The following is a 25,257-nucleotide window of genomic DNA, read 5'->3' on the forward strand; positions in this document are numbered from 1 at the left end:
TGCAGAAGTATAAAATAGTCTAAAATAGTCGAGTAAAGTGCAGCTACTTAAAATTGCACTTCCTTTAGTACAATAACACACTTATTTGAGATTTAGAAGGTGTATCACTGTGAAAAAAGTACTGTTAACGTTTAGCAAGAGTACAGGATTTATGTACTTCATCCACCATTGTTCACCACCAATCACAGCATATGAAAATCCTGAAACTAGTCCTGAAACAAGACTTCTGAAAATGTCATCAGTTCAATGGCAGCTCATGTTTATAAGCTATTATCAAATCAAGTCATAAAACTATCATAAAAGTATGAAGTCATGAAGTATCACACAATGTTAACTATATTTTTGAGCTCTCCGGGAAACGGAGCATTAGGGTCATCAACCTTACAGAACCAGTAAAACTTCTCTTTCCTCCTTTTTTCTCTGCCAGCCTCCGTCTCTTTCTCCTTTACTTTGCCTGCCTTTGCACTCGTTTGGCCTGTTATTACAACTCATATGTCAATTTGCCTTTCTGAGCCCACATGTGAGTTTACATAGGCTTCTGTGTATGTCTGAGTCATTTCAGGGCAGGGGAGAGAGGAAAAAACTTCCCCTGTGAACTTTTTCTTTTTCTCCTCCTCTTTCCTGCAGCCATTCGTTGTGCCTGCACAACCCAGAGAGCCTCCCAGACAGAGAGGAACCCCGGTGACTCCTGCATCTCCATCTCTGTTTCTCACTCTCTCATAACTTCCTCTGTCTCTCCCTCACTTCCTCGCCCCACCTGATTTGCCTCACACAATAGACTTCCCCTCCAAGCACCAGCCTGAAGGGAAAGGGAGGGAGATACGGTTTCTCTACAACAATGGAAATTCAATCAGGAAATGGAGAGGAGGTGGCGAGTGCTGTGTCGGCGACCTCGGGCTTCGTTTCGCGTAGTCCCTGTGGGTTGCAGGTAGAGGCGTCAGACGAGCCAGTGCACAGAGAAGACCTGCAGGCTGCTAAGAGGATTGAGAGGTTTGACATCCCTCTTGATAGCCTGAAGAGGATGTTTGAGAAGCCTGCTGTGGCAAACACAGTAAGTACTACCACTGTGCACTTTTACTTTTGCAATGAAATTCCACTTTTCTCCAGCTATATTGATTGTTAAGTAACCGCCATACCTCGCACTTTGTGCTGAATGTGTCTAATAGATGGATGGGTTTGATGCAACCTGCATTTCAACAAAGTGAAAAGCTTTTACAACCTTCAAAGAAACTTGAAAATGTAGTGACTGTGAGGTCAGACAAAACAGATCTAGTGTCTTAGGTGTGAAACTTTACACTCGGTAGACTTCACTGTCGCAAGCTGTTGTTTTCTTCTTCATGTGATGGCTCTGCTGAGTCAATGTTAAGACTGAAGACAAAACAATATTATTGTTGCTCTCTCCATTTGCTTTAATATGATTCATGCGGCCGTAATTTGGGGTTTTCCCTCAGTGTGTTGACTTTGGTGAAAAATGCTTACAGTACACGTCTCCTTGCCAGATAGGAGGGTGGCCTTCTCCCTCCTGCTTTGTTTTTCCATCTCAGCTGGCTTCTTTAAGAGGAAAATCTAAGCCTGTTGGAAGTGAAGCGGGTTATTATGAGAAAACCTCCCGTTTACCAAATGTCTGATGATGAGACAAAAAGGCTCCGATGACCTACTTTTTGCTCCTAGTGTGGCTGTGACATCAAATCTAACCTCTTAAAATATTCCAAGGACAATGAGCTCATGATGGTGCATGGAAACTGCTCTCTTCATGGGATCCAAACTCTTAAAACTAAAATCCGCAAGAGCCAGTGCATTATGGGGAATGTAGTTCACAGTGTGCACCAGTGCCAACTGGTTGCACAGATATGCACCGGCTGCGTCTGTGCTGTGCCACTGGGTTGCTGATATTCAACACCCTGTTATTTAAGACCTATTTGGGGAGCTTTATGGTTAAGCAGGGTTTTAAAAATAACTCTGTAATTGGTATGTCGGCTGCTGCTGGGAGCAACGAGAAGCTTCTCCGTCAGGCCAGAGTGGAGAGAGATGTGGATCTATTAGAATCAAATCACATCTGGCTCCTGAGATGAAAACATTTTACAGATTACTGTGGTTAATGATCCACATCACTAAAGCCAAGAGTCGAAGAGGGGTTCTTTTGAAGTTTTACGTTGCTTTTCAGTCCAGCTGTTAAGGCTTATTTATCCTTATTTTTGTCATCAGACATGTGTGTTTGGGCTACTGTGGTATGAGCCATAACAGTCTCAAAAGATAAGGGCTCCACTTTGGTCTTATTATGGCTGTTTTACGTTCCAGTGACTCATTGACCACAAGTGGTGTATAAAACTCTCCTATCTTTGTGCTTACCATTAGGAGAATTTTCTTAGCCTTTTGATAAACAAAGGGTCCCAGGGCCATTTGTGTGCTTCAGTTTTATCACTTGTCTCTTTTTGTTTATGGAGTTTGACTCGTTAAAGCTGCTATAGTAAATGATTTTTATATTAACAATGGTTCAAAAGACTTTGTAATGTGAAAGGGGTTCACTTGTAGTTAAAAAAGCCTACAGATAATCCACATACTCAGCTCTACAAAGTGTTTTAGCGTCTTTAACCTCATTGGTTTGGCTTTTTGGCTTGCTGTTCTCAACATCATTTCCAGCCAAAAACAGGCAGCTGTTTACAGCAAAAACCCTCTGTATGTTACATGCCTGAATACACCAAACAGCAGATAGATACAGTTGACCCATTGAACCACCTCGACCTCTTCCTTCTGCGAACTTTGTGGCGCTACCTCAACATCACATTATTTTGTCGTTTAATCCAGACAGAGAAGAGTCATAAGGCCGCTGGAAGGCTTTGAGACGGGAACGTAAACGTAGATCAGTACAATACTGGTGTTTGTTTCTGTTTCCCAGCTTATATTTCTATATATTTCACCTACAGTTGACTTCACATGTAATTATGAGGTTTAGTATCCTCATCCCAGCATGAATTCTACTAACACAGTGGTTCTCAACCTTTTTTGGGCCAGCGCCCCCCTATCCATTATCCAGGTCCCTTACCGCCCTCCATCAAAAAAGATGTTGGCTATTTGCCCTGAATATTGTTGATTTATTTTATTTTATTGTTGTTGTTACAATTGTTATTAAAAACATGGAAAAAACACATAATTGAATGACAAACAACATATTAATTACTTTCCCAGGCAACAAAAAGCCATGTGAAAAGTAATTATATTTAACTAATACATGAATGTTCCTGGTCCTGCGATGGACTGGCGACCTGTCCGGGGTGTATCCCGCCTTGCGCCCGATGCCAGCTGGGATTGGCTCCAGCCCCCCCGCGACCCTGTACGCAGGATAAGCGGTTGACAATGGATGGATGGATGGATGAATGTTCCTCCCAGAAACTTTGTGTGAAGTCAGAGGCTGTTTTCTTGGATGGGGCACTTAATAAATGGGGGGTATCGGGGTCCCCCCCCAGATGATTTTGAGCATTAAAGACTTAATTTCCTGCATTCTGGTAAAATCTCTGCTCCAATTTCTGCGTTTTCAGCACCAGCCTCAAAAATCCAGCTGCATTCTAACATTAACTCAGCTCTCCTTATTAGCATGGCTCCTTTCATGCTTTCTAATAATGTTTTTAAGCTAGGTCTCCGACATTGACAGCATTGTGTTGGACAGATTTGTGCAGTGGTGTTCATGAGCGAGAGAGCGAGAGGGACGGGTGAGCGAGAGGATGTGCTGTGCGAATATGCGCTGCCTGCAGCCCTGCAATCAAATAGGATTTTAAATTGGCCTATTAAAAAAAATCAAAAATCAATATGTGGCGGTTAGAGTTGATATTGTGGTGGGCCAAATAAATGTATGGGAAACACTTATCTGCTCATGTTCAAAACTTTCTGCACATTAAGAATCTCTCCCACGTATCCTGTCGTGGTCTGTTACTAATGCCATTAGCCTATTTAAAGATAATTTATAATATTTTACTACATGCCGACCGTCTAACAGACACAGAACTGGATGAGACGAGGAGGTTGATACGCTGCATCTTGGTATGGTATCATAAGTGCTTATAGTCTGTATCTTTTCTTGAGGAAAAAAAGCCTGTAGTCAGTGTTAAGGAAGCGTATGGGCAGCGTTCCCAGATTTCCAGAGAGAGGAGAGAACTACAGCATGACCTTGTCCCCAGCTGATCTGTAAGGCTCAGCTTAATATTTGATGATGCACTGTATTTTTGTTTCTGTGCCCCATTTCATTTATTTAAACGGTGTGATGTCATTGTATGGCCAGCCATAACAATGACTGATGGATTTCCAGGAGGCCGCTCAACAGCAGCCAAAATCCTCAGTAGGGGGAGAGGACGGTCTGCTATACCACAACCACAGATGTGAAGTGATGCAAGGCTTTATCTTGAGTGCAGTGAGCGTGTTATTCAGCTGGCCGGCCTCAAGGGACGCTGGCTTGTGTTTACAACATCTGTCTGACCTTCTGGTCATGACTGTGCACACAGGGTAGAATACACACATACTGATGCACATGCATGAGAGAGATGAGGGGATGCTGTGCTACAGTGTTATTTCTTATAACGTAATGGGCCTAGAATCCACAGAAGCACACAAGCATACATCGTTCAGTAATTGACATGCATGCTGAAATGCTTTTAAATAGGCCACTAATCAAGAATGTTGAGCATTTGCACTTTAGACTTTACGTTATTCTGTAGCTCATTAAAATGTTCAGTCATAAATGAGTAGATACAAAATTTAAAATGTTTCTAATACTCGTGACCTGACTTGGCGTTCATTCATGTTGTGATGGCTGCTGTTGGCCAGTGGGTGGCAGTGCAGCATCTGTAAGACAATTAAAAACAGTCTCTAAATCAAAGTCTGTGAGCAGGAGGATAAATGATATGTTCTTAATCAGGAGATTATCTCAGGGAGACAATTACTAATCACCTGGTGTTAATTGGAGTTAATTCTTAATGCCTGAAGGTGTCTTAAAATGTCTTTACTCTTTATTAGAATTTGCATAAATGGCGAAATATCTACTTCCAGTAATTTAAAAGGATTTCATAGTGTGGGATAAAGCTGGTCACACCAGGTTAATAGGATAACATGGGAAAGCAGATAAAATGGGAATTTTACATAGGTGAAAGAGTCGTGCTGTCTAACTCTGTAGCTGATGAGGCGTCCGCATAAATTCAGACAGTGGCACAAGGGGTCTGGAATGTTGCCTTGGTTTATTTTCATAACTTGTATCGTCACTGTCACTCACCTTCATGTGTCTGGCTGAATAGACTAAATATACATTTGTCGTTTTCATGTTTTTTCTATAGAGCTTTCACAAAATGATTTCAACAAATGGCCTGTTTTCAAAAGGCAGTATTCAGTTCAAAATACACTAAATGGAGCAATGCATCAGGCTCATAATTTGTTTCTATTCTTTAAGTCACTTTTCTCCAGCTTTTAAGTAAAGAGGGTGGATTTTGTCACTCTGCCATGTTGAAAAATCTCACTTTAAAAGTGTCAAATGACATGCTGAAAGATGAGAATGAGACAGCCTTCTGGCTAATGGTGAACCATTTTCCCCCAAAATACAGAAATCAATCAATACGCACCGTCGTTCCTAAACACACTTAATTAAATGTTAAGTAAACTAAAAGCCGCAAAGTGTCTGCAAGAAATTGATCCAGGCTTGATGAGGACACCAGCGTCCTCATCCAGTCCATTGAGCTCGTAAAAATTCCATTAGCGTTTACCCGGCATCTCTTTCGTCTCAGTTTCACAGATTCAAATCTTTTAATGGAGCTGGCAGCAACGCTGTGTGTGTGACGTATGCTAGTCTGTTTTGTCATGATGACTTGTTGCTCGCCACCTTGGCTCTGAGAATAGTTGCACGGTTACATGGTCTGGCAAACACAGCTTGGAAACTCCCCGCGTCATTTGACTCAGGTGACTCAGACTCACTTGTCTACCTGGCGTTTGGTTTGAGTATGGATTGGGCAAATTGAAACATACATAAAATTCTGCTCTGTATTGCTGTCATTATTTGTTAAGACAGCCCTTTTCCCCCCAAAAGTATACCTCTGGTGGTGCATTAATTACCCATAGCTGAGTAATGAATGCATATCTCCGGGCCTTTTCCATACAGATTGTTGTGTGACTCTGATTGTTGTGTCTCTATCGCAGTTAGACACCCACAGCCCCACAAGAGCATATGTGTTCAACAATTAGCCAAAGACCTCAAGGCTTACTTTTTCAATCATTTATTATGTCACTATGTCATTGTCGGGGAGCAGCACAATGCCATCTCTCATCTCTGCCATTCATTGTTGCCATAGCAAAAACAAGAGGAAGCAGACTTCACAAAAGTTTTCCAATGCAAATCTTTTTGACCGTGTATCATAAATGAAAGGTCAAAAATGAAACCTCTTGGCCGGAGCAGAGAAGAACAAAGCACAGCGTCACATGGAACAATGAGGTTACAGTTTAACAAGAGTCTAGCAGCTCTGTGAGGCTGTACTCACAGCAGGGATTTTGAGATAAAAGCTAACATGCTCACAATGCTTGCATGCTGGTGTTTAGCAGGTATGATGTTTACAATGTTAGTGTGTGTTTGGCGTGCTAATCAGTGTTGGAAATGGCCATGTTTTACCGGACAAATACATTCACAGATTTTTTAAAGAAACTAATTCTTAATGAATTTACTCAATAATATGAGAGCTACATAATTATGGCTTTCTTAAAATCACAAAGATTGTAGAGATCTACCAACAACAATAAACATATGAATCGTCAAACAATAAAGATTAATATTATATTATCTAGACTAGATATGTCAAAGATACCACAGATGTTTGAGAAAATTAGAAAGCGAACCACCACCATTAATTTTGACGAGTTAGCATAGAGGTATAAAAAGTGTCTGGATCTTTTGGAGGGTTTAATACATTGAACGGAAAGAAAATTATTTTAACTTCTAAGTTTGGCAACTCATCACACTTTACATGCCAATGTTTGCTAACATTTTGTAATTAGCAAAAAGTACAGCTGAGGCTGATGGGTCTTGCAGGTATTTGGTTCTAAAAAAGTATTGGACACATTGAACATTATAACTTGGATGTAAAGCTAATAGTTCACCAAAGTTTATACAAGTCGTACTGTGGAGAACATAAATGTTTTTACCAAATTTGGTAAGGCCTTATTTTACATGTCCTTAATTTCCTAATCATTTTCTCTGAATTATCCTGTGTTTTTTTTGTACAGGAAAGACGGAGACAAACTTATTTTTTCAGTTATTTAGGGTTGCATTAATAAGTAAGTGATTTACAGAGGGATTTTCTTATAAATAGCTTAATGTAATCCTACCTACATATTCATTCATTATTAATTTCAGGGGATTATCAGAGTTAGTTGGATTCACCTTCTAGGAGAATAACAACATGTTGTGACCATGCATCCAATAGGTGTTGAGACATTTCAGTCTGGTACAAAGTGGTCGACTATTCAGGTCACATTAGATTGAGCCGGTACGCTAAGGTGATGCAAAGTTCGTCCACATGTGTGCACTCGTATTACACATTTGCACAATTATAGATTCAAATCCCCAGAATATCAACTTGGTATGCAGTAAGTCATCCAATGTGAGCTCCATGGTTCAGTGTATATTTAGAAAGATTGAAAACAGAGCTGGATCCCAGGCCACTTTTGAGTCGTAACGTATAAATAGTGCCTGGTGATGTGGCGTTGCTCACTAAACGTTAAGAGAGCACAGAGCCTGATGAAAGAGACTGAAATATGATTAACAATCAGTGAGCATAGGGCCGTATTGTGAAAAAGAGGACTGAGAGAGTGGATGGGAGGGGAAGGCAGAGAGGAAGGAAGATGAAGATTGATAGGGAGTGACAGAGCTTCAGAGTGAATCAGCAGAGGCGTTAAGAGAAAGAAACTCAAAATGAAGAGCAAGCTCATATTTTAGCAGGTAAAGCAGGTCAGAGTCTGATTAACAAATTATAATCATGTTTCAATAATGATAAGCTTCACCAGGCCCTACTTGAGCGCCGCACAGTCTTTTTTACCTTTTTCTTAATTTTCTCTTTTCCCACAACTTTCTTTCCCTGTAGACAAGCACATGTCTGTCAGGTTTCAGCCCCGGTTAAGAGCACTGATAATCTGGGGAGAAAGGCCCAGAATACAGAATGACGAGCTCTCCCGCAGTCCATAGGATACAGTGACTAAATATATGACCAAAAAGCAGGTCTAGATCTTTGTGCTATATACACAGCATAAGTGTGTTCATATATTCAGTGACCACATTATTACAGAAAAACATCCATACATGTCCACATTCATATGAGTTAATATATTTAGTGACTGTATATGTAACCATACATTGAATTGAATTTGTAACACTCATTTATACATCTCTGATATATGTGAAACTCACAAATGACTAATATTATAAGTTTGTTTGTCATGAATGTACATATATCTATCTTCAAGGGCAGAGCTCACCTCCAATGGCCAGCTGTTATCTCAGTTAGTTTCCAGCAGTCAGTACGCACTGCAGCCCAGCTTTGAAACTCAAAATCACTGGATGTCTGTCAAGCTTTAATGTATCTGCTGCTCACTAGATCTGGGTCACATTTGTCATTTGCAAATGGACCCAGTTGGGCACAACTAACTGACTCTCCTCTCCTTTAACAGCTTCCTCCCCAGAGTGTCCCTGAGCAAGGCACTGTAGATATTTTAGATTTTTTCTTTTTACTGCATAATTAACCGGCACATCATTAGGAAATATTTCCTCCTAGAGGCTGGGGGGTGTGGTGACTACTCACAGGACTAGTTGCTGAACTATCGTAGCTGGTACTGTAGCCCACTGCAATGCCGCTTATATGCTCGCCAGCTGGGACATGCTAGTCACAATAGATCCCCATCATTTCATTCAATAAAGAGGTTAATTGCTTAACTGTTAGCTTGTTAGCTCCGTCGCTGAAGACCTATAAGGCATCTGTAACCATTTTTCTTTTGTGGAGCAGTTAATACCCCAACAGAGGAGGGTTAAATTAACCTGGATAGCTTCCACCATTTTCAATTCTTCCCTTAAATGTTAAGATGGCTTGCTATAGTTCAAAGGTGTGAATATGTGGGTCAGAGTTTACCCATGTTGAACTTCACGCAGATTTAAGGTTCCTGTTTGAGTTTATTAAGGAGGATTAGTTCTTCCAGCAGAATATTTGTTGCTGCTTTGAAAACTTTGATTGACCCCTCAAGGATCAGATCTAACTAACCATTTACAATAAATGGTTAACTCCTCGATGTATAGGTGTCTAACTGAATTCTTCTTTATTGAAAATTAGAAATAAATATCAATGTTGCCAGTATACTGGACTACTCCTTGCTTTCATGTTGCAATAAACTCCCCCGTGAGGAGTGCTAGCAAGTCCCGCTGGTTTTAAGTTTGACTCTGTGATGTTTGGTTTTAGATGACAGTTTTGGGGAATGTTTGTTACAGAACCAACAAAAACTATTTGAATGTCAAAAGTCTGTGACTAAAGGCCTGGTCACAGCAGCATTCAAAGTGGTGGTATTTCACTGCAATATCAATTTATTCCATTGGGAACTCTCAATTTATGTTTATAACCAAAAGCAAGAGACAGAGCGCCGGAGAGTCCAAAATGGAGGAGCTATACTAATGTATTACCTGTGTTGCACCATCCAGTCTTATTTAATCTCACCTGTCTGAGTGTAAACAGCTCCACAAAAGAGAAATGGTCCACAGACTGTGTGAATGTATTGTCCCCTTAGGAACAGAGCGACGCTAACGTACGAGCTAACTAATTTATTTGTCAGGGGGAGTAAACAGAATAGATAATATAGAGAGAATCTCCAAGAGCTATGACTGGTCAGTTAGCTCACAAGCCAAATATTTTGCAGAGGTGCTTGGATTTATTTCTCTGTACCACTCTCTGGTAGTCTGGTGTGACCAGGCCTTAATGCAGCACCTGTCACTATATAATTAGTTCAGTCAAAATATTTGTAACAAAATATTTCACCTAGGTTTTTACCTTGCTGAAACAAAAGAACGAAAAATGAAGAGCAGGCACTATTCGTCAGGCAGGCACTGGGAAGGAGGATTTTGACAGGACAGAACCACAAATACAGCTGAGGGAAAACTCTGACTAAGTGTTGCATCATGTACCCAAAGAAACACCAGGCAGCCCTTTTCACTAGCATGGGATGGGATGAAAACACATCAGCCAAGTTTATGTTTCAAAAAACTGCCAGAGAGGAAGCACAAACACAAGCTGTGTCCAGAGTAGCAATATACGTGCCCTTTGCTCATACATCAGGAGCTTCTGTATGAAAATCTCCCATCTGTTGCAGCTCTGTTTGTCTGTAACCATAAATGTGAATCATATACCCCTGTGGGCTTTGATCTGGCTTGCTATATGTCTGTCTGCTTTTCACTGTGACTCTGTCTGGTTGTTTGGCCTTTAGTTAATCCGCTCTGTCCCAGCTGGCCTTAGTAGAAAAACACAAATCACTAGTACAAACCAGATTCCACCTCCCACAGTCGCCTTCTCTACCTCTATGTCAGTCTCTTTCTGTTGTTGATCAGTTTTGTTTTTCCTGTCTGACTTTTTTATGCCAATCTGTCCTTTGTCACTCGGAGTCTGTTCTAGCCTTTTCACTTCTTTTATTGGCCCATGGCTCATCTCTTTCTTTTCTCCCTCTCTGTTTCTGGACCGTGTCTCATATGTGCCCATGCTTGCCTACAAGTGCTTGAAATATTGATGTGCCTCTGTTTAGTCATAATGAGGACAGACGATTGAGGATTGAAAGCAAATAAAAAAGACGGTTTTCATACTTCTACTGGATTGCAAAAATGGAACGCTCATGGCACAAACAAAAACACTGGCGAAAAGAAAGCAGCTGCCAAAGAGTAGACGGAGAGAGAGGAAGCGAAAGGGAGGATGGCTTGAAAGCCGAGATAACCTTCAAATGAGCAGTACACACAGTTGCATAACAAACACAAGGAGGTGGTGATAGAAGAAGGCAAATGATTAGCCTTGAGATCCAATTTTTTTTACTTATTGTATGCTCCTGAGCTGCTTTTTATCTCCACCAGGCACAAGCCTCGAGGTGGTCATGTTTCATGTGTCCACAGCTAATCTTGTATAGTACTAAACTGGAATCAGCCGAATATTGTTTGTGCACATTTATGACTGTATGCTCAGGGACCTCTTGTGGTTGACCCACAATTTTTGAAAAACCTGTTTTATTGAAAGAGACAATAGTAAATTTTAGACTTTCATCTTCTCAGCAGTATTCATCATCGACATAGCAAAAGGCATTTCCGGGGAAAAACAGGGCTTACCTAACTGGCTCAGAAACTGACATGCATAGAAAAGTTTCATCTTGAATCGGAGCATCTTGAGATTCCAAACCGGATATGTTTTGATCAACTAAAGTTAGGCAAGATGAATAAATTCTTGTTATCCCCGTTGCTGCCATCTTGACTGTAGGAAGGTCAACTGAGTGAAATTCTTCTTTGTTTGGGAATGGAGAGGGAGGGTTTTTATTTTAGGTGATAGGTTACAAAAAAATGTTCTAAATAAATAAGAATGTTTCAATAAGTTTACACTAAACGCTTTCTTCCCTTCATTCCACTACTCTATTTGCATGCACGCTGGACACACAGCCTGTCCTGCACTCCCTGTTCCCCACCCACATACCCCCACACACCTGGCAGAGATCTGCATGTTTTTTTTTTACCTCAGCTAACAAACTGCATAGCACCAAAGAATTATGTAATATTTTTGAAAATTTCTGCATAGTCTACAAGATCTTGCTGGTGTCATTTGACCTGCAAATGAAATACTGGTTTTATATTGGTTATAATACATATAATATAATTGGTGTAGTGTTTTTTAAACTGAATAGTTCTGGCTTCTATAAACTATTCCTGAAAAAAATGGGGGTTCTCCACACATCTTCCAACAATGGGCAGCTGATTGAAGCGATTCTCAGATCAAGCACAGCAGACTTCAGAGGAAAAGAAAGGACTGGAGCACACTGACTGATTTGTATCCTTGAATAGTGGAAACAGCCTAACATCGCAAAGCTACTGCGTCTTCATCAGATTCAAAATGGACAAGGACATCAAGCATTTAGATATAATCAAAACAGACTCACATACATCTTACAAAAAAAGTTATAAAAAAAGTTACATTAAGTTAAAAAAGTACAAGTACAGCAGCAAACAGGTAGAGTCAATTACAGGAAGGAGGAGGGTATGTCCCACTGACATATTCTCTAGCGCCACCAGCAGGACGTTTTTACACATCCAGTGAAATATCTTAACATCTACTTGATGCATTGGCACAATTTTGATACAATCATTGATCATTCCAAGATAATGCATTGTAGTGATTTTGGTGATCCCCTGACTTTTCCTCTAGTGTCACCATGAGGTTAACATTTGTGGTTCTGTTGGGTGGACTGCCATGAAAAGTGCTGCTGACACTCATGTTCCCCCAGGATGAATTGTAATAAATTTGGTGATCCCTCAACTATTCCTCTTCCAGCTGTAATTTGTGTTTAGCAAATGTTAAGCATGCTGATTTTATGTCTGTGGTCTTCTTCAGCAGGATGTGGATGAGTGTTAGGGGCCACAGCAGGAAAAACCTACAGATTGAATTAGCAACTACGAGACAGTGCTTGGTAGTTTTCCTGTGTCTGATAGAAACAGTCTGCAACCAACCGCCTACCTTTTAAAAGATGCATTACTTTTTAGGACTTTACAGTGTTTGAGGATGTTTCTTGACTTAGTCTGCCATATAGAATATTCAGTGGAGAAGGTTGTATAAGTCCATTTTGACTCTGAGGAAGAGAAGGTGCCAAAATGTGAGTCTGTTTGCACAATTAAAGGCTGCAAATTAATCAGTGCTCCAGTCCTTTGCCCCCCTGCTGCACATTTAGATTATTCATCTGCACAGTATAGTATAGTTTGAGGCACCAGGCTTTGGTTTCATTTGCTGCCACTCACTCCTGCACATATAAAACAACTTCCACAGTGATCCATCACAGTAAACATGGAACTTAAGAAACTTTTAGATGAAATTATTTCATTGGGCTCAGATTGAATGTTTTCATTTTCCCCTGCTCACCATCAATCACTTGACACCCAGCAGAAGAAATTAGGTCACACAACAAATAATCCCTGAAGAAAATGTTGCCTTGAAGAATTTATTTTCATATCCATCTTTTGTTGTTAGGTGGGATATACTATAGCAGTGCACATTTAGATTAAAACATCAATCTGAAACAAAAAAATCAAATAATGTTTAAAAAGCCAATTACATTGTCAAACATAAAATTATTTGGTTAAATGTGAACTACATTTAGATGACTGTAAGGACACTGCACTCTCTAGATGATACTCTTTACTGTATATGTGTGCAAATCAATCTATTTTCTCACACCAGCCCTCTCTTTCAAGATTACAGCTGCCTCATATAATTAACAAAGCCTCTCTCTCAGACCTTTGTTCACTCATCTGTTTATTCACACAGCCTGCATGGTTTAGCCCCAGAGGTTGAGGCACTGCAGTGTCTACAGCCAGCTGTAACCACCGTAGCTGAATGTTGAAGCCAAAGCAGAGCAAGTGCCTTCTGAACCTTATGTGTTAAATCATTTTCAGTTTCTTTCATTCCTGACAGTTAAGCTTTTGCACACGTAGTCCATCTCTGCTGTTTAGAATGAAAACCAACTCTGTGAGTATTTAAGCTTTAGACTGAATTATGTCAAAAATGCAAATAGACAAAGTTAAACACTGTCATATTTTATTAGGGAAAGAAATAACTTACTATTACTTGCATCAGCAGATACATTTTTCTTTATCAGCAAATACATTTATCTTAATCTTTTCCCACTGTGCTTTGGCAACAGAAACAACCTCACTCTACTTTTAAGGTCATTGGGGCCTTTTCCCACGACAGGAACTTAAGGTTTTATAACTTCAGGTGGAGAGACAGTATTGATTTACCATGCTGACGTTTAAAAGTCATCACATGTAAATATAAAAGAAAATCTATATTAGCACTACAACTGACCTGCACCCGGTACACTCACATCCAAAAGTTTGTAGAAAGACCACAGTTAGGGGCCATTCCCTGGTGGAAATGAGCTTCAGGAGTGTATGATTATATTGTATATGTTTTACCTCACTGTATGTAACTGGTTCTCTTCTTGGTTATCACTGCATGTCATATTTAATACTTCACTCATGGTCCTGTGGATTTTGTTTGGGTGACCCTGCTTTACTAACTCTTAGGCTGCATTCATACTGCTGGCCAAAGTGACCCCATTTTGAAGTATTGCATTAGAAAATCTTGATGGAAACGGCAAAATTTGAAAATGTTTAAAAAGAAAAAAATTCTCTTGAGGTGGTTTTTGCCTTTTTTGAAAAAGAGTTAATGGGAGATGAAAACATCTTTGCTGAATAAGTTCTGACATTGCGAACAAGTCTTCATGTCCGGACAGCATGAAACATGGCCAATACTAGCTGACATGAAAGAACAATTCCAACCTGCCTAGTTGAAACACATTCCTGAAGGCCCCTCTTCATTTTTCTCAGATCCATGGTTTTCAGGTCCATGCAACTGGTTTTCCGGTTTGCAACTTCTACATCTTGATTATTACAGCCATACGTAATGTCAACGTCTGACGAAACTACACTTTATGTAGCCTAGTTTATTTGCTCCAAACCAGTTAATGGAAACTCAGTTTTCTTTTTTGCTTAGGTTTGCTTAAAATTCGCTTGAGAATTAGATGGAAACACGGCTAGTGTAAGCAGCCCAAGTCACATGGAATCTGATCCCTTCCTGTTCGGATTCAGGCCACTTTCATATCTGGTCCATCTTAAGGCCTGCAGTGTGAACGAAGCCTTAGACAGTCAGACTAATTGAACTGGCTTTGTGATGCACAGTTTGACTGCTAAGACCTTTGGCTCACTGCCTTGGGTTGTTGGTGAAGGTCAGCCATGTTTAGAGAAATAAGTCCAAAGCAGCTGGTGGCCTCAGTCAGCCCAGTGATTTGCTTACTGTTGTACAGTCTCATGAGTCATTTTTGAGAGCAGCCACTTGTATGTTATGCCAGCAAATCCATAAGGCAGCTTTCACAGCCAGAAGCACTCAGTCCAAGAGCTGTCAGAGGGACTGTGCATGTGGCGGAGCTGTGTAAATAAATACAGTGTCTGTGTACACATGCGTGGATTCACTCATGCATGTGCCATTTGCTGACAAAGGAGTCATGTCATTTTGAAGGAAGTACCCAAACAGTGAGTCATGTGTGAGTGACTTCTTCTTTTGGCAGGCCCCTTCAGTCACTAACCATACATAAACCAGAACTACAATGCTACTCCAAACACACTGTCATAGGCATTAAATGTCAAGAGTACTTGGGGTGTGCTAATCAGCAGGAGCAAAGAAACAAACATTAAAAAACAAATGTATGGAGAGAGTCTCCCCATGCTGGTTAAAGTGCAAGCTTTTATAAATCTTCGGAGCATGGGCAGAACCGGCTGGAACCAGTGGCAGTGGCGGTTCTAGACCAGTTTTATTGAGAGGGCCAGGCTGGGGCCAGTTGTTTTGTCAGAGGGGCACAATCAATCCGGGACAAAAGAGACAAAGGCAATGTTCAAGCTTTCAAAATGTCTTGTTTTGTATATAATGTCATGTTTTAGTATGTTTCAGTAAGTTACAGTTATTTGTTTCAGTAACAGGATCTTTTCAGTTACTTTCATTCTTTGATGCAACACATCTTTGTAAAGCTTAATGAACAGTTTAAGCTCTAGTGTACTAGACATTCTCAGGATCCCAGTTTGTATTTTGTATCCCACTCTAACTTTTTCTAGGAAGCAAGAAACACCACCATATTCACCCCTGTTATTAGTCATTATGTGAAATATACACAAAACAAAATACTTGATAGTAGGCCATCATCTGTACATTATGGAGTGGAATACATATTTTTGCATGTAGGCTACTGTTGTCGCTTTTTGTGTATGAAAAGTTCTGTTTTAATGCAATGCATTATTAAATTGTTATGATAATAATTTACCCTTTAAGGAGGGGGACTGAGAACAATTTCCATCAATATCCAAAGGATATCCATGCAATGGAAACATGGATTACAAGGACAAAACATTGTCTACAATGCTGCATTCAGTTTAATGTACATTTTGTGGCAAGGAAGATATATTACTATGATTACTGTAGACCAGGGCTATTCAATTACAAATTCAGTTGGGTCGGATTTTAAAACCAGGACACAGAGATGGGTCGGTTCAGTTCTTTATCAAAGTTCTTATCAGTCCTATTTATTACTAAATAATTGAATATAGGCTATTATTAAAAAAAAAAGAATGTAACATTTTTATTAACTAAATGTTGTTTCTAGAGCAGCAACATGATTTATAACAGCAAAGTCACAAATCTAAAATGTCATTAAAATAAAACATATTCCTGACCTGACATCAACATACTGAGTGAAGTTTAGAAAGAATGACCAACTCAGTACCTCCTGTCCTCCTCCATCTGCTGCTGCTGGAAGAGAGGAGGGCTGTTTTGTCTCTGCCACCAGCTGAGTTTATAATGTGCCATATTTTAATGTACTAGCAAACTAAGCTAAACAGTTACTAAAGACAGACACTTTTCACTTTAGCTTGTTTGTAACAATAAAACAACACAGCTGGTGGATGAGAGACTGAGCAGATTAAAACATTGTGTTTTGCGTGTTTATGCTTATTAAACAGGTGTGTTGGTAAATTATTGGCTTTTTCATGATTTCATGATTGGCAGTGATCGGTACAGCGCATGTGAAACTCAACAAAGATGAGAAGGAAACAACACTCTTTACCTACCTTCTTACACTATAGGCCTACATGTAGCTTACTTTTGTTGTCATATATATTAGATTACGTGCTGGGCCGGATGTAGCCTGCGGGCCGCCAGTTCAATAGGGCTGTTGTGTAGACTTTTCGTTCAGAGGGGGGGCCATAGGGGGGGTCCAAGATCTGTGTTACAGGGTCACTGGCCCCTGTTGGCTCCCCCCCAAAACCGCCACAGGTCCCAGGTGTTCCCACCATTCACCTGAAAGACAATCCGGATAACAAGCATGCTGCGGAAACACTCAATCAGACCAGGGAGTTGTCTCAACACAAAAAAAGAGAAAGTAAGATTGAAAGACAGCGTGATAGAGGATGGGGAAAACATTGTCAGAAAAAGAAAGAAAAATGATAGAGGGTAAAAGGGAGAGAGAGCAGCAAACCAAAAATAAGATCTTAAAAGTGTTTAAGGAGTACATCTCGTTGAGATGGACGCACTCTCTCCTCCAAAATGACACATCTGATATTGAACCAGCGAACCTTATTGATTTGAACTGCTACTGTAGCTTCACCAACTCCAGCAAAAACACTTGGAGCTATTTGAGGAGTGCAGGAGAGATGGATGCTAGCTCTTATCTAACTCATAACCACGTTCATTTGGCCAAATATTATTGATTATAATGCATTTTCAAACTCCATGTCATGGCCATTTACCTTGAGTGGATGACCAGATTCAAACACTACAGACGGATTATGTGCTATCAAAATGAGTAAATATGATCAGCAGACACTGTTTAAATGTGTGCTCAAGTGTCCTAAAACTACGCTAATCTACACCTACACAGCTTATTCCAGTTAGTATTGACAAGGACAAAACGTGGGATATACAGTAGTCTTTGCATTGGTGGATCCAATCGTCTTTAATGGGAGTAAACAACAGATTTTTACTTTATGTATGCAATGCAAAAGCACCTCATAAACCTTTGATATGACATTACAGACTGGAGATTGGGATCTGTTTTTTGCTGAATTATAAATCACCTAGTTCTTTACAGGAATAGTTTGACATTTTGGTAAATGAACTTATTCACTTTCTTGCAGAGAGTTAAATCAGAAGTTCGATACCACTCTCACATCTGTCTGTTTATTTATAGGCTAATGCTACAGCCAGCGGCCAGTTAGCATGGCTTAACATAAAGTCTGGAAACATGGTAAAAGAGCTAGCCTCCGTCTGCTAAAATAAGCTCAGCTAACAGGATGGTGTGAAGGGAGGGGTTTTAGACGCTGTTTAACAATCCAGCAAGCACTGTGTTTGAAGATTACTGAGGCCTTTAGTTTAATCCTTGGTTCACCCAATAATACCTGGTCGATAAAATGAAAAGTGTGATTCAGGACAAGTCCAGGCTTGACTCATATTTTCTTTGCCTTGTGAAAAATTCTGCAATGGACTGAGGTAAACCCACTTGATATAGGTTAAGATAATATCACCCTCCCATTCTTTCTCTTGGGTTGACAAATTAAAACCCTTTGGCTCAATTCTTGACTAATTGAGTTATTAAGACTGACATTTTTTGAACAGTGGATGACACAGGGGGGGAGAGGGGGAGGACAGATCGAGAACATCTGAGCAGAGAAAGGCGGACAGCTCTCCTCGGAGACCCTCCAAGCAGCACGGCATGTCATTAAAGTCCTACGAGTAGGAGCACCGCTTGTTAGAAGACGAAAATGTCAACAGCTGTGAAATGGCGAAGTCCCTGCATGTGTGACAGCAAGCTCAAGGTTTCCTGGATCCGTCTATGCTCTAGTGATGTCTCCCTCTAATAGCCACCAATGTGAAGGTGGAGGGTGTCACAGTGTCACCTCCCCAGACTAACAGTGAGTGTATTACTATTTCCTGTTACCATGGTTTTACCATCACAGGTCTTTGTAAGCGTCTGTCACACATGAAATTGTCCCAGATGGCCAGCATTGATTTAATTAGCTGGGGATCCAGTGATTTTTTTTTTCCTTTTCAGGGATTATCTCTTGCGACAGGCCGCCGACGTTTAGACAGATTTCACGAAGCACTGTCCCTTATTAACTGTGTCAGTCTGCTGAGACATCCACTACACCACCACCACTATCCCCGTCCCTCTTCCTCCTTCTTTAGTGGCAGCCTGCACCAAAGAGAACATATGGTAGAGACTCAAAGCTAGATAACACTTGGTTGCATCAGACATTAAGCTGTGGCACTACTGCTGTTCATCCAGTTATTGTATTTCATAAAAGAGTTAACTGCAGTTCTCACTTCTGATTGGTAGAATCATAACAGATCAAACAAAAACCATTTGTTTTCCTCATGTCTGTTATTATGTTCAGACTTTGACTTGCTACTCCATAATCGTGATTTACTGTATTTGTCTATACTCATTTGAAAATGACTACACTATCCTGTTTTAATGTGCTGCAGCTGATGCTGCTTTCTTAAACTAAGTGCTTTGTTCTCTGAAGCTCTCCCTGTGTCCTTGACCAGTCTTGTAAAGAGGTCATTGGTTTTTGTCTGCAGAATTACTGCACATTATCAGTCTCTCCTTGCAGACTGGCTGTTTTTCTTTGGCTTTTGAAAATTGCCTTTGTTTAGCTTCTCCTAGAAAAACCCAACACAGTCTTTTTGCCAATAACATGAATAATCAATTTCTAACTTAATGTATTTTTTAATCTTGTTTACACTCAACTGTTAATTTTTACTGGCTTCAGTTCTTATTTCAGTCTTGCTTCAGTGCCAAATTTAGCACTGAGATGGCTCTGCTCAAATATCTAAATTATAACTAGAATGCTAGAAAATTATCTATTTTGGTACTTTTTGAGCTCAGTACTGCATTTTACACAGTCAGTTAAATTTCCTTGCGAAGAGGTGGTCATCTCAGGTTGGGCCTTAGAGCACACCCAGAATGGGTCGAGACTACTTGAGGAGTTTTGTTCATAAAGAATAAATATTTTTGTTGTGTGCCCCAGGGGTCCTGTCATTTTTTATTGGATATGCTGTCACGATTCTCGTTTGATTTTGTTCTGTGTTTCTTGTTTCCTGTTTAATGTTGTAGTCAGCTGCCCCTAGTGTTCTGGTCTTCTTTTACTTCCTGTGTTTATGTCCTCACTGTTTGTCTAGTGGTTTCACCTGTGTTTCATTATGTTATCCCCTCCTGTTGTATTCAAGTGGTTTGCTCCCTTCACTCATTGTTTGATTCACTGTGCTTCATGCTGTCCTACACTGTGGATTTCAGATTGACCTAGTTTCTTGTTTCATGTTTGTCAGGACAATGTCCTGTGAAGCACCTCTGTGTGTTTAGGCTTGCTTTCCACTTACTTAAGGACTACTCACTGTTTCACATATGGATTTACTTTTTTTCATTCTAGACTGATTCACCACACTTCATTTCAGTTTCATTAGTTGGTAAATAAACCCCACTAACTGTACTTGTTTTTCTCCCTGTCTGCATTTTGGCCCAAAGACCCTGCTGTGTAGCTGATAGCTGCACTTAACATATGCTGCCTTAAAAGAGTCCAACCACATCTGAAGGCTAAAGTATGTATACCTACTTTGGACGGCTACACACTATAAGTGAAAAATCTGCTTCATGGACAACGTTGCAATGTGATGAATTGTCTCTCCTGCGGGGAATTTATAGTGTTTTTCTTGTTTGTACATGCGAAAATGAGTTGTGTTGTGTGAAGAAAAAACAGAGCTTGAGAGAAAAGCACGCCTGACCAATAACTGTGTGAAGAAGGTGTGATTATCAGATTGCCTGTTTTGGAAAAAGTAAAAAAAAAAAATAAATTGTCAGGTGCTGCCCCCTTAATTCTGCCACCAGACAGGTGTGGGGTGGGGGGGTTTCAAGCGTTGTTCAATGACCCCACAAGCACATCTTGTGAAGCATAACAAAATAATAATATTTAATAATAAAAGCTTGTATGAATTTTAAGGGTCTATAAGGAAACATGGGATCTGGGTCTCTTATTATGCCGATGACCCAACGTTCTATATTATTGCGTCGCCCTGATGACCTCGGCCCTGTTGAATCACAACAACCTTGATTATTACATTTATGATGTCAGTGAATCGTGATCTTAAAACGTGCTTTGTTTTTACACGATGTCTCAGACAATGTGTGGAGCAAAAACGCTTTGGTGTTTAATAAGTTGATCCACAGAAAATAAATTTTTGATGGGTTTATCATATAAGCTATTTTTCAACAGTCTTTTGTTTTTGGACTGTTGGTTGGACAAAACAATTTTTACTAAAAAATCTTTTAGTATTTTATAGACCAAATAATCCATTATTTAAGATGTTAATCGTCAAATTAATCAATGATGAAAATAATTGATTAATAATTGAATAATTGCAGCCCTAATGTGGTGAGTGATTGTTATTTAGCTGCCACACCTATTTCACTCTTTTTTTCCTGGCCAATAAATTAATTTCAACAAAGTCCTGAATTGAAGTAGTCTTGATAATCCAATTTTAGAATCGTACATTTAGAGACGTAGGCTCAGCCTTGTGACGACATACAGTACTTTCTGTAGTCTACGTGCACACAGCCAATTCTTCAGTGAGATCCAACATTGTTTCATCTGATGTGATAACTGAAAAATATTATACTCAGAGAAAATCTTTCCAAATGTGTTCACACCCACACACCACACGTGCTACATGCATAATTTACAACAGACGTTGGCTTTAAGTGAAGTGTAAACAAGCTCATCAGACATCCAAAGAGGGATAAATGTTTGAATCCCTGTTAATGGCCCTCATTCAGTGACTTTCAGTCCTGCAAACAGTTGTAATGAACTCAAACTCAGGCATACACACATTTTTCGCACAGTGGCCTGTAAAACATCCTCACCGCTCGTGCACTTAATCATCCCCTGGGCAAAGTAACACCTCGTTCTAGACAAAATACTCTGTTTAATATCAGCAGTCAAACATACAGCACTAGGGAGCTGTGGCTAGCAGCCGGTTTGGAACGAGTGCTTTTGCTCCTCGCAGCTCACTGATTTGAGCTTCATTCGATGTGAGTGCTACTTCAGCAAGAGAGAGAGAGTGACAGTGACAGAAAGGGAGAGATTATGTTTACATCCCTGTTTTGCCACATTTGTGTGTGTGTGTGTGTGTGTGTGTGTGTAATATACTATGAAAGTATGCAAATGACCGTGCATATCTTTCAGGGATTTGCTAAATGGGATTTTTGAAGTCGTTTTGTCCTTTGATGCATTTTTGAAATTATGGTTGACACCTTCAGCAGACAGAAGGAGACCAAGTTAGACAGATACAGGTGTGTGTGTGTGTGTGTGTGTGTGAGAGAAAGACAGAGAGCCATGTGCTTATGCAGTGTGCAGAGTTGTTGCGTATTTGCTGTCACTCTCGGAAAGACGCTGTCGAAAAAGCGCTATTGGGAATACATTTGATTTGCAAATGGAAAAAAAAAAAAAACACGCGTATTTGCAAAGACACACATGCCTACACACACCTACACGGACACACACACACAGGTGTGTTTGTTCCCTGCGGGGGTGATTTGCAACTCAATAGGCATGTTGCACTGGCTGACTTCTAAGTTTTACAAAATGCTTCCAGGGGAAAAACAAGCCTGTGTGCAGCAAGGACATGCCATTTACCAATGTTGTACCTTTTATCAAAAGAGGCCTGTGAAAACACCTTTAGTTACAGCTAGAGTGGCTCTATTAAAATTCAACCAAGTGCTGTTTGCACTAACTTTCCAGTCAATGCGTACTGTTCATATTGTGTTCAAGGTCGTCTCTCTTTGCACTCACAGATGTGTGTGGGTGTGTTAGTGTACATGTGTTGTGTGTGCAGACCAGACGACAGCAACAAATTTTCACTGGAATCCAGAGCTTAAATGTCACCAGACGCGTGACTGTATCATTTTTCATACTTAAGGCATGTGTGGTGGAATGTGTATCTGTGTGTGTGTGTGAGGAGGTGGTTGTACATGTGTGTCTGTGTTAGCAGGGTGTGTACATGCGATTTGGGCACAGCCAGCTGGTTTTGATGACCCGTAGCGTCACCTCTCCATCTCCCGGTTGAAATAGCACAGGTGTTTTCTCTGATAGCGCTCTCTCTCTCTCTCTCTCTTTCTCTCAACCAGGAAGTGACAAACGTCCACACCTCCCCATCCAAAAGAGTGACATCCAGTAGTCTCACACAGGCTGACCCATTAACAGATCAGACCATGGCCTCACCTAAGGACACATCTCTTTGTGAGTATTCTTGTTTTTCATTTCATTTTATGTAAAAAGTTGCTCTTCAGAAAGCTTTGATGCAACATCAGATGTTATAACATATGACAGGAGGCTTAGCTCTATGATTGCATCATGGTTACACTAGTCTCAAACAAATAACCGAGGCTGCGGGGTGGTTAATGCAATGTGGTGTCCCATTTGTTCTGTAAGATAAACATTTAGCAGAAAGCAACTTTTGAAAACTAGATTGTTCATTGCCAGATAAGGCTGCCTTCCTGGCAGGTTTTTAATGGGAAGCTGGGGACTCGCTAGATACTGTGCTTCCATTACTGTGATAGCAACGCTGCGGTGGCTACCTCCAGTTTGTTTTCCACTGACGCTGATAGCAGTGTACACAAGGATAGAGCTTACCGTCCGAGGTACAATAGATTTTACCTCACTGCAGATCACAAATAAAGTAAAGTCCTCGTGAAGTTTGTGTAAGTAAAAGAGGGAAAGATTTTACTATTCAACAATTGGAATAAAACACCCCCAGAAAACTGCTTAATAAAATTCTGAAAAACTATGTTAAAAGTTTGTCAAAATACTCCAGAAAGTGCATGTAGACCAGAACATGGAATATTCCCCCCTTTTATCACCACAATAAGCATGTACACTAAAGGTTTTAGGCAGGTGTGGGGGAAAATGCTGTAAAGTAAGAATGCTTTAAAAATATTCATGTTAATAGATAAGATTTATAAATTAACAAAATGCAAAATGAGTGAACAGAAGAAAAATCTAAATCAAATAAATATTTGGTGTGGCCACCCTTTGCCCTCAAAATAGCATCAATTATTTTTTGAAGTAACTAGGCCGGAAGGTTGGCCCAGACATCTTGGAGAACTGTCCACAGTTTCTCTGCTTCCCTCTCTTCATGTAATCCCAGACAGATTTGATAATGTTGAGATCAGGACCATACCATCACTTCCAGGGCAACACTGAAATTTTTAAAGACTTTTGCTGTATGTTTGGGTTTGTTGTAATGTTGCAGAATAAATTTGGGGCCAATCAGATGCCTCCCTGATGAATAAATAAATATCTGCCTATACTTCTCAGTATTGAGGAGACCATTCATTTTGACAAAGCAATCCCCAGCAGTCGTTTGCAGAAATGCAACCCCAAACGTTGGCAAACAACCTGCCTTCTGATGCAGCCAAATACTTAATATTTTGACTCATCAGTCCAGAGCTCCTGCTGCCATTTTTCTGCACCCCAGTCCCTGTGTTTTCGTACATAGTTCAGTATGACCTTTTTGGCTTTCATGGGGGCCATTTCTGACCAGACAGTAAATGGGTGTATCAGGGTCCCATTGTTGTCTGCCAGTTCAGAGCTGATGGCACTGCTGGACATCAGCTGCAGTAAGTTTCTTTCGCCAACCACTGCATCTACAGTCCTCAACGTTGCACATTTCTTTGTGCTTCTTTACAAGAGCTTGGACAGCACCAAGCCTTAGAATGTCTTCCTGGGAGAGACCTTGCTGATGCAAAACAGCTACCTTGTGTCTTGTTGCTGTGCTCAGTCTTGCCATGGTGTATGGCTTTTGACAGTAAACTGTCGTCAGCAACCTCACCTTATTAGCTGAGTTTGGCTGTTCCTCACATAGTTGTGTTCCTCCAACACAACTGTTGCTGTTTCACTTAATGTTTCAACCATATTGAATTTATGATCATTAGCACCTGTTTGCTATAATTGTTTAATCATATACATGACGATGTGCCTAAAAATTCCTTGACTTTTTGCAAGTGTACCTAGAAGAATTGAGGCTGTTAGAAGGCAAAGGATGGTCACACCAAATATTGATTTGATGTAGATTTTTCTTCTTTTTACTAACTTTGCATTTTGATCAATTAAAAAATATAATCTATTGACATTTCTATTTTTGAAAACACAGGTAAAACACAAGTAAACCTGCTAATTAAACGCAATTGAATCTTCTCACATTGTCATTAGTTTGCCTTTTACTTTTGCCTCACGTTTGACATTACAAAGGCACCAGAAAACAGTAAACTGTTTAACCATATATAGACTATATAAAAATAAGTTGTGGTCTCTGTGTTTCTGTTCAATAGCACAATGCTGTACTAAATGTTCAACTGTGTTCACCAGCT

General features: G+C 40.2%; 1 protein-coding gene across 1 annotated transcript in view; it reads left to right on the forward strand.

Moving 5' to 3' along the window:
- The window catches only part of xirp2a (xin actin binding repeat containing 2a), a 56,128-nt gene that overhangs the window by 480 nt on the left and 30,391 nt on the right, over nt 1-25,257 (forward strand). Inside the window, exons 2-3 of the mRNA XM_046053817.1 lie at nt 628-1,051; nt 23,017-23,128. Coding sequence (XP_045909773.1) covers nt 839-1,051; nt 23,017-23,128 — 325 coding nt within the window. The 5' untranslated portion in view covers nt 628-838. The remainder of the gene's footprint in view (nt 1-627; nt 1,052-23,016; nt 23,129-25,257) is intronic.

The sequence above is a fragment of the Micropterus dolomieu genome, linkage group LG01, assembly GCF_021292245.1.
Source record: "Micropterus dolomieu isolate WLL.071019.BEF.003 ecotype Adirondacks linkage group LG01, ASM2129224v1, whole genome shotgun sequence".
Classification (NCBI taxonomy): Eukaryota; Metazoa; Chordata; class Actinopteri; order Centrarchiformes; family Centrarchidae; genus Micropterus; species Micropterus dolomieu.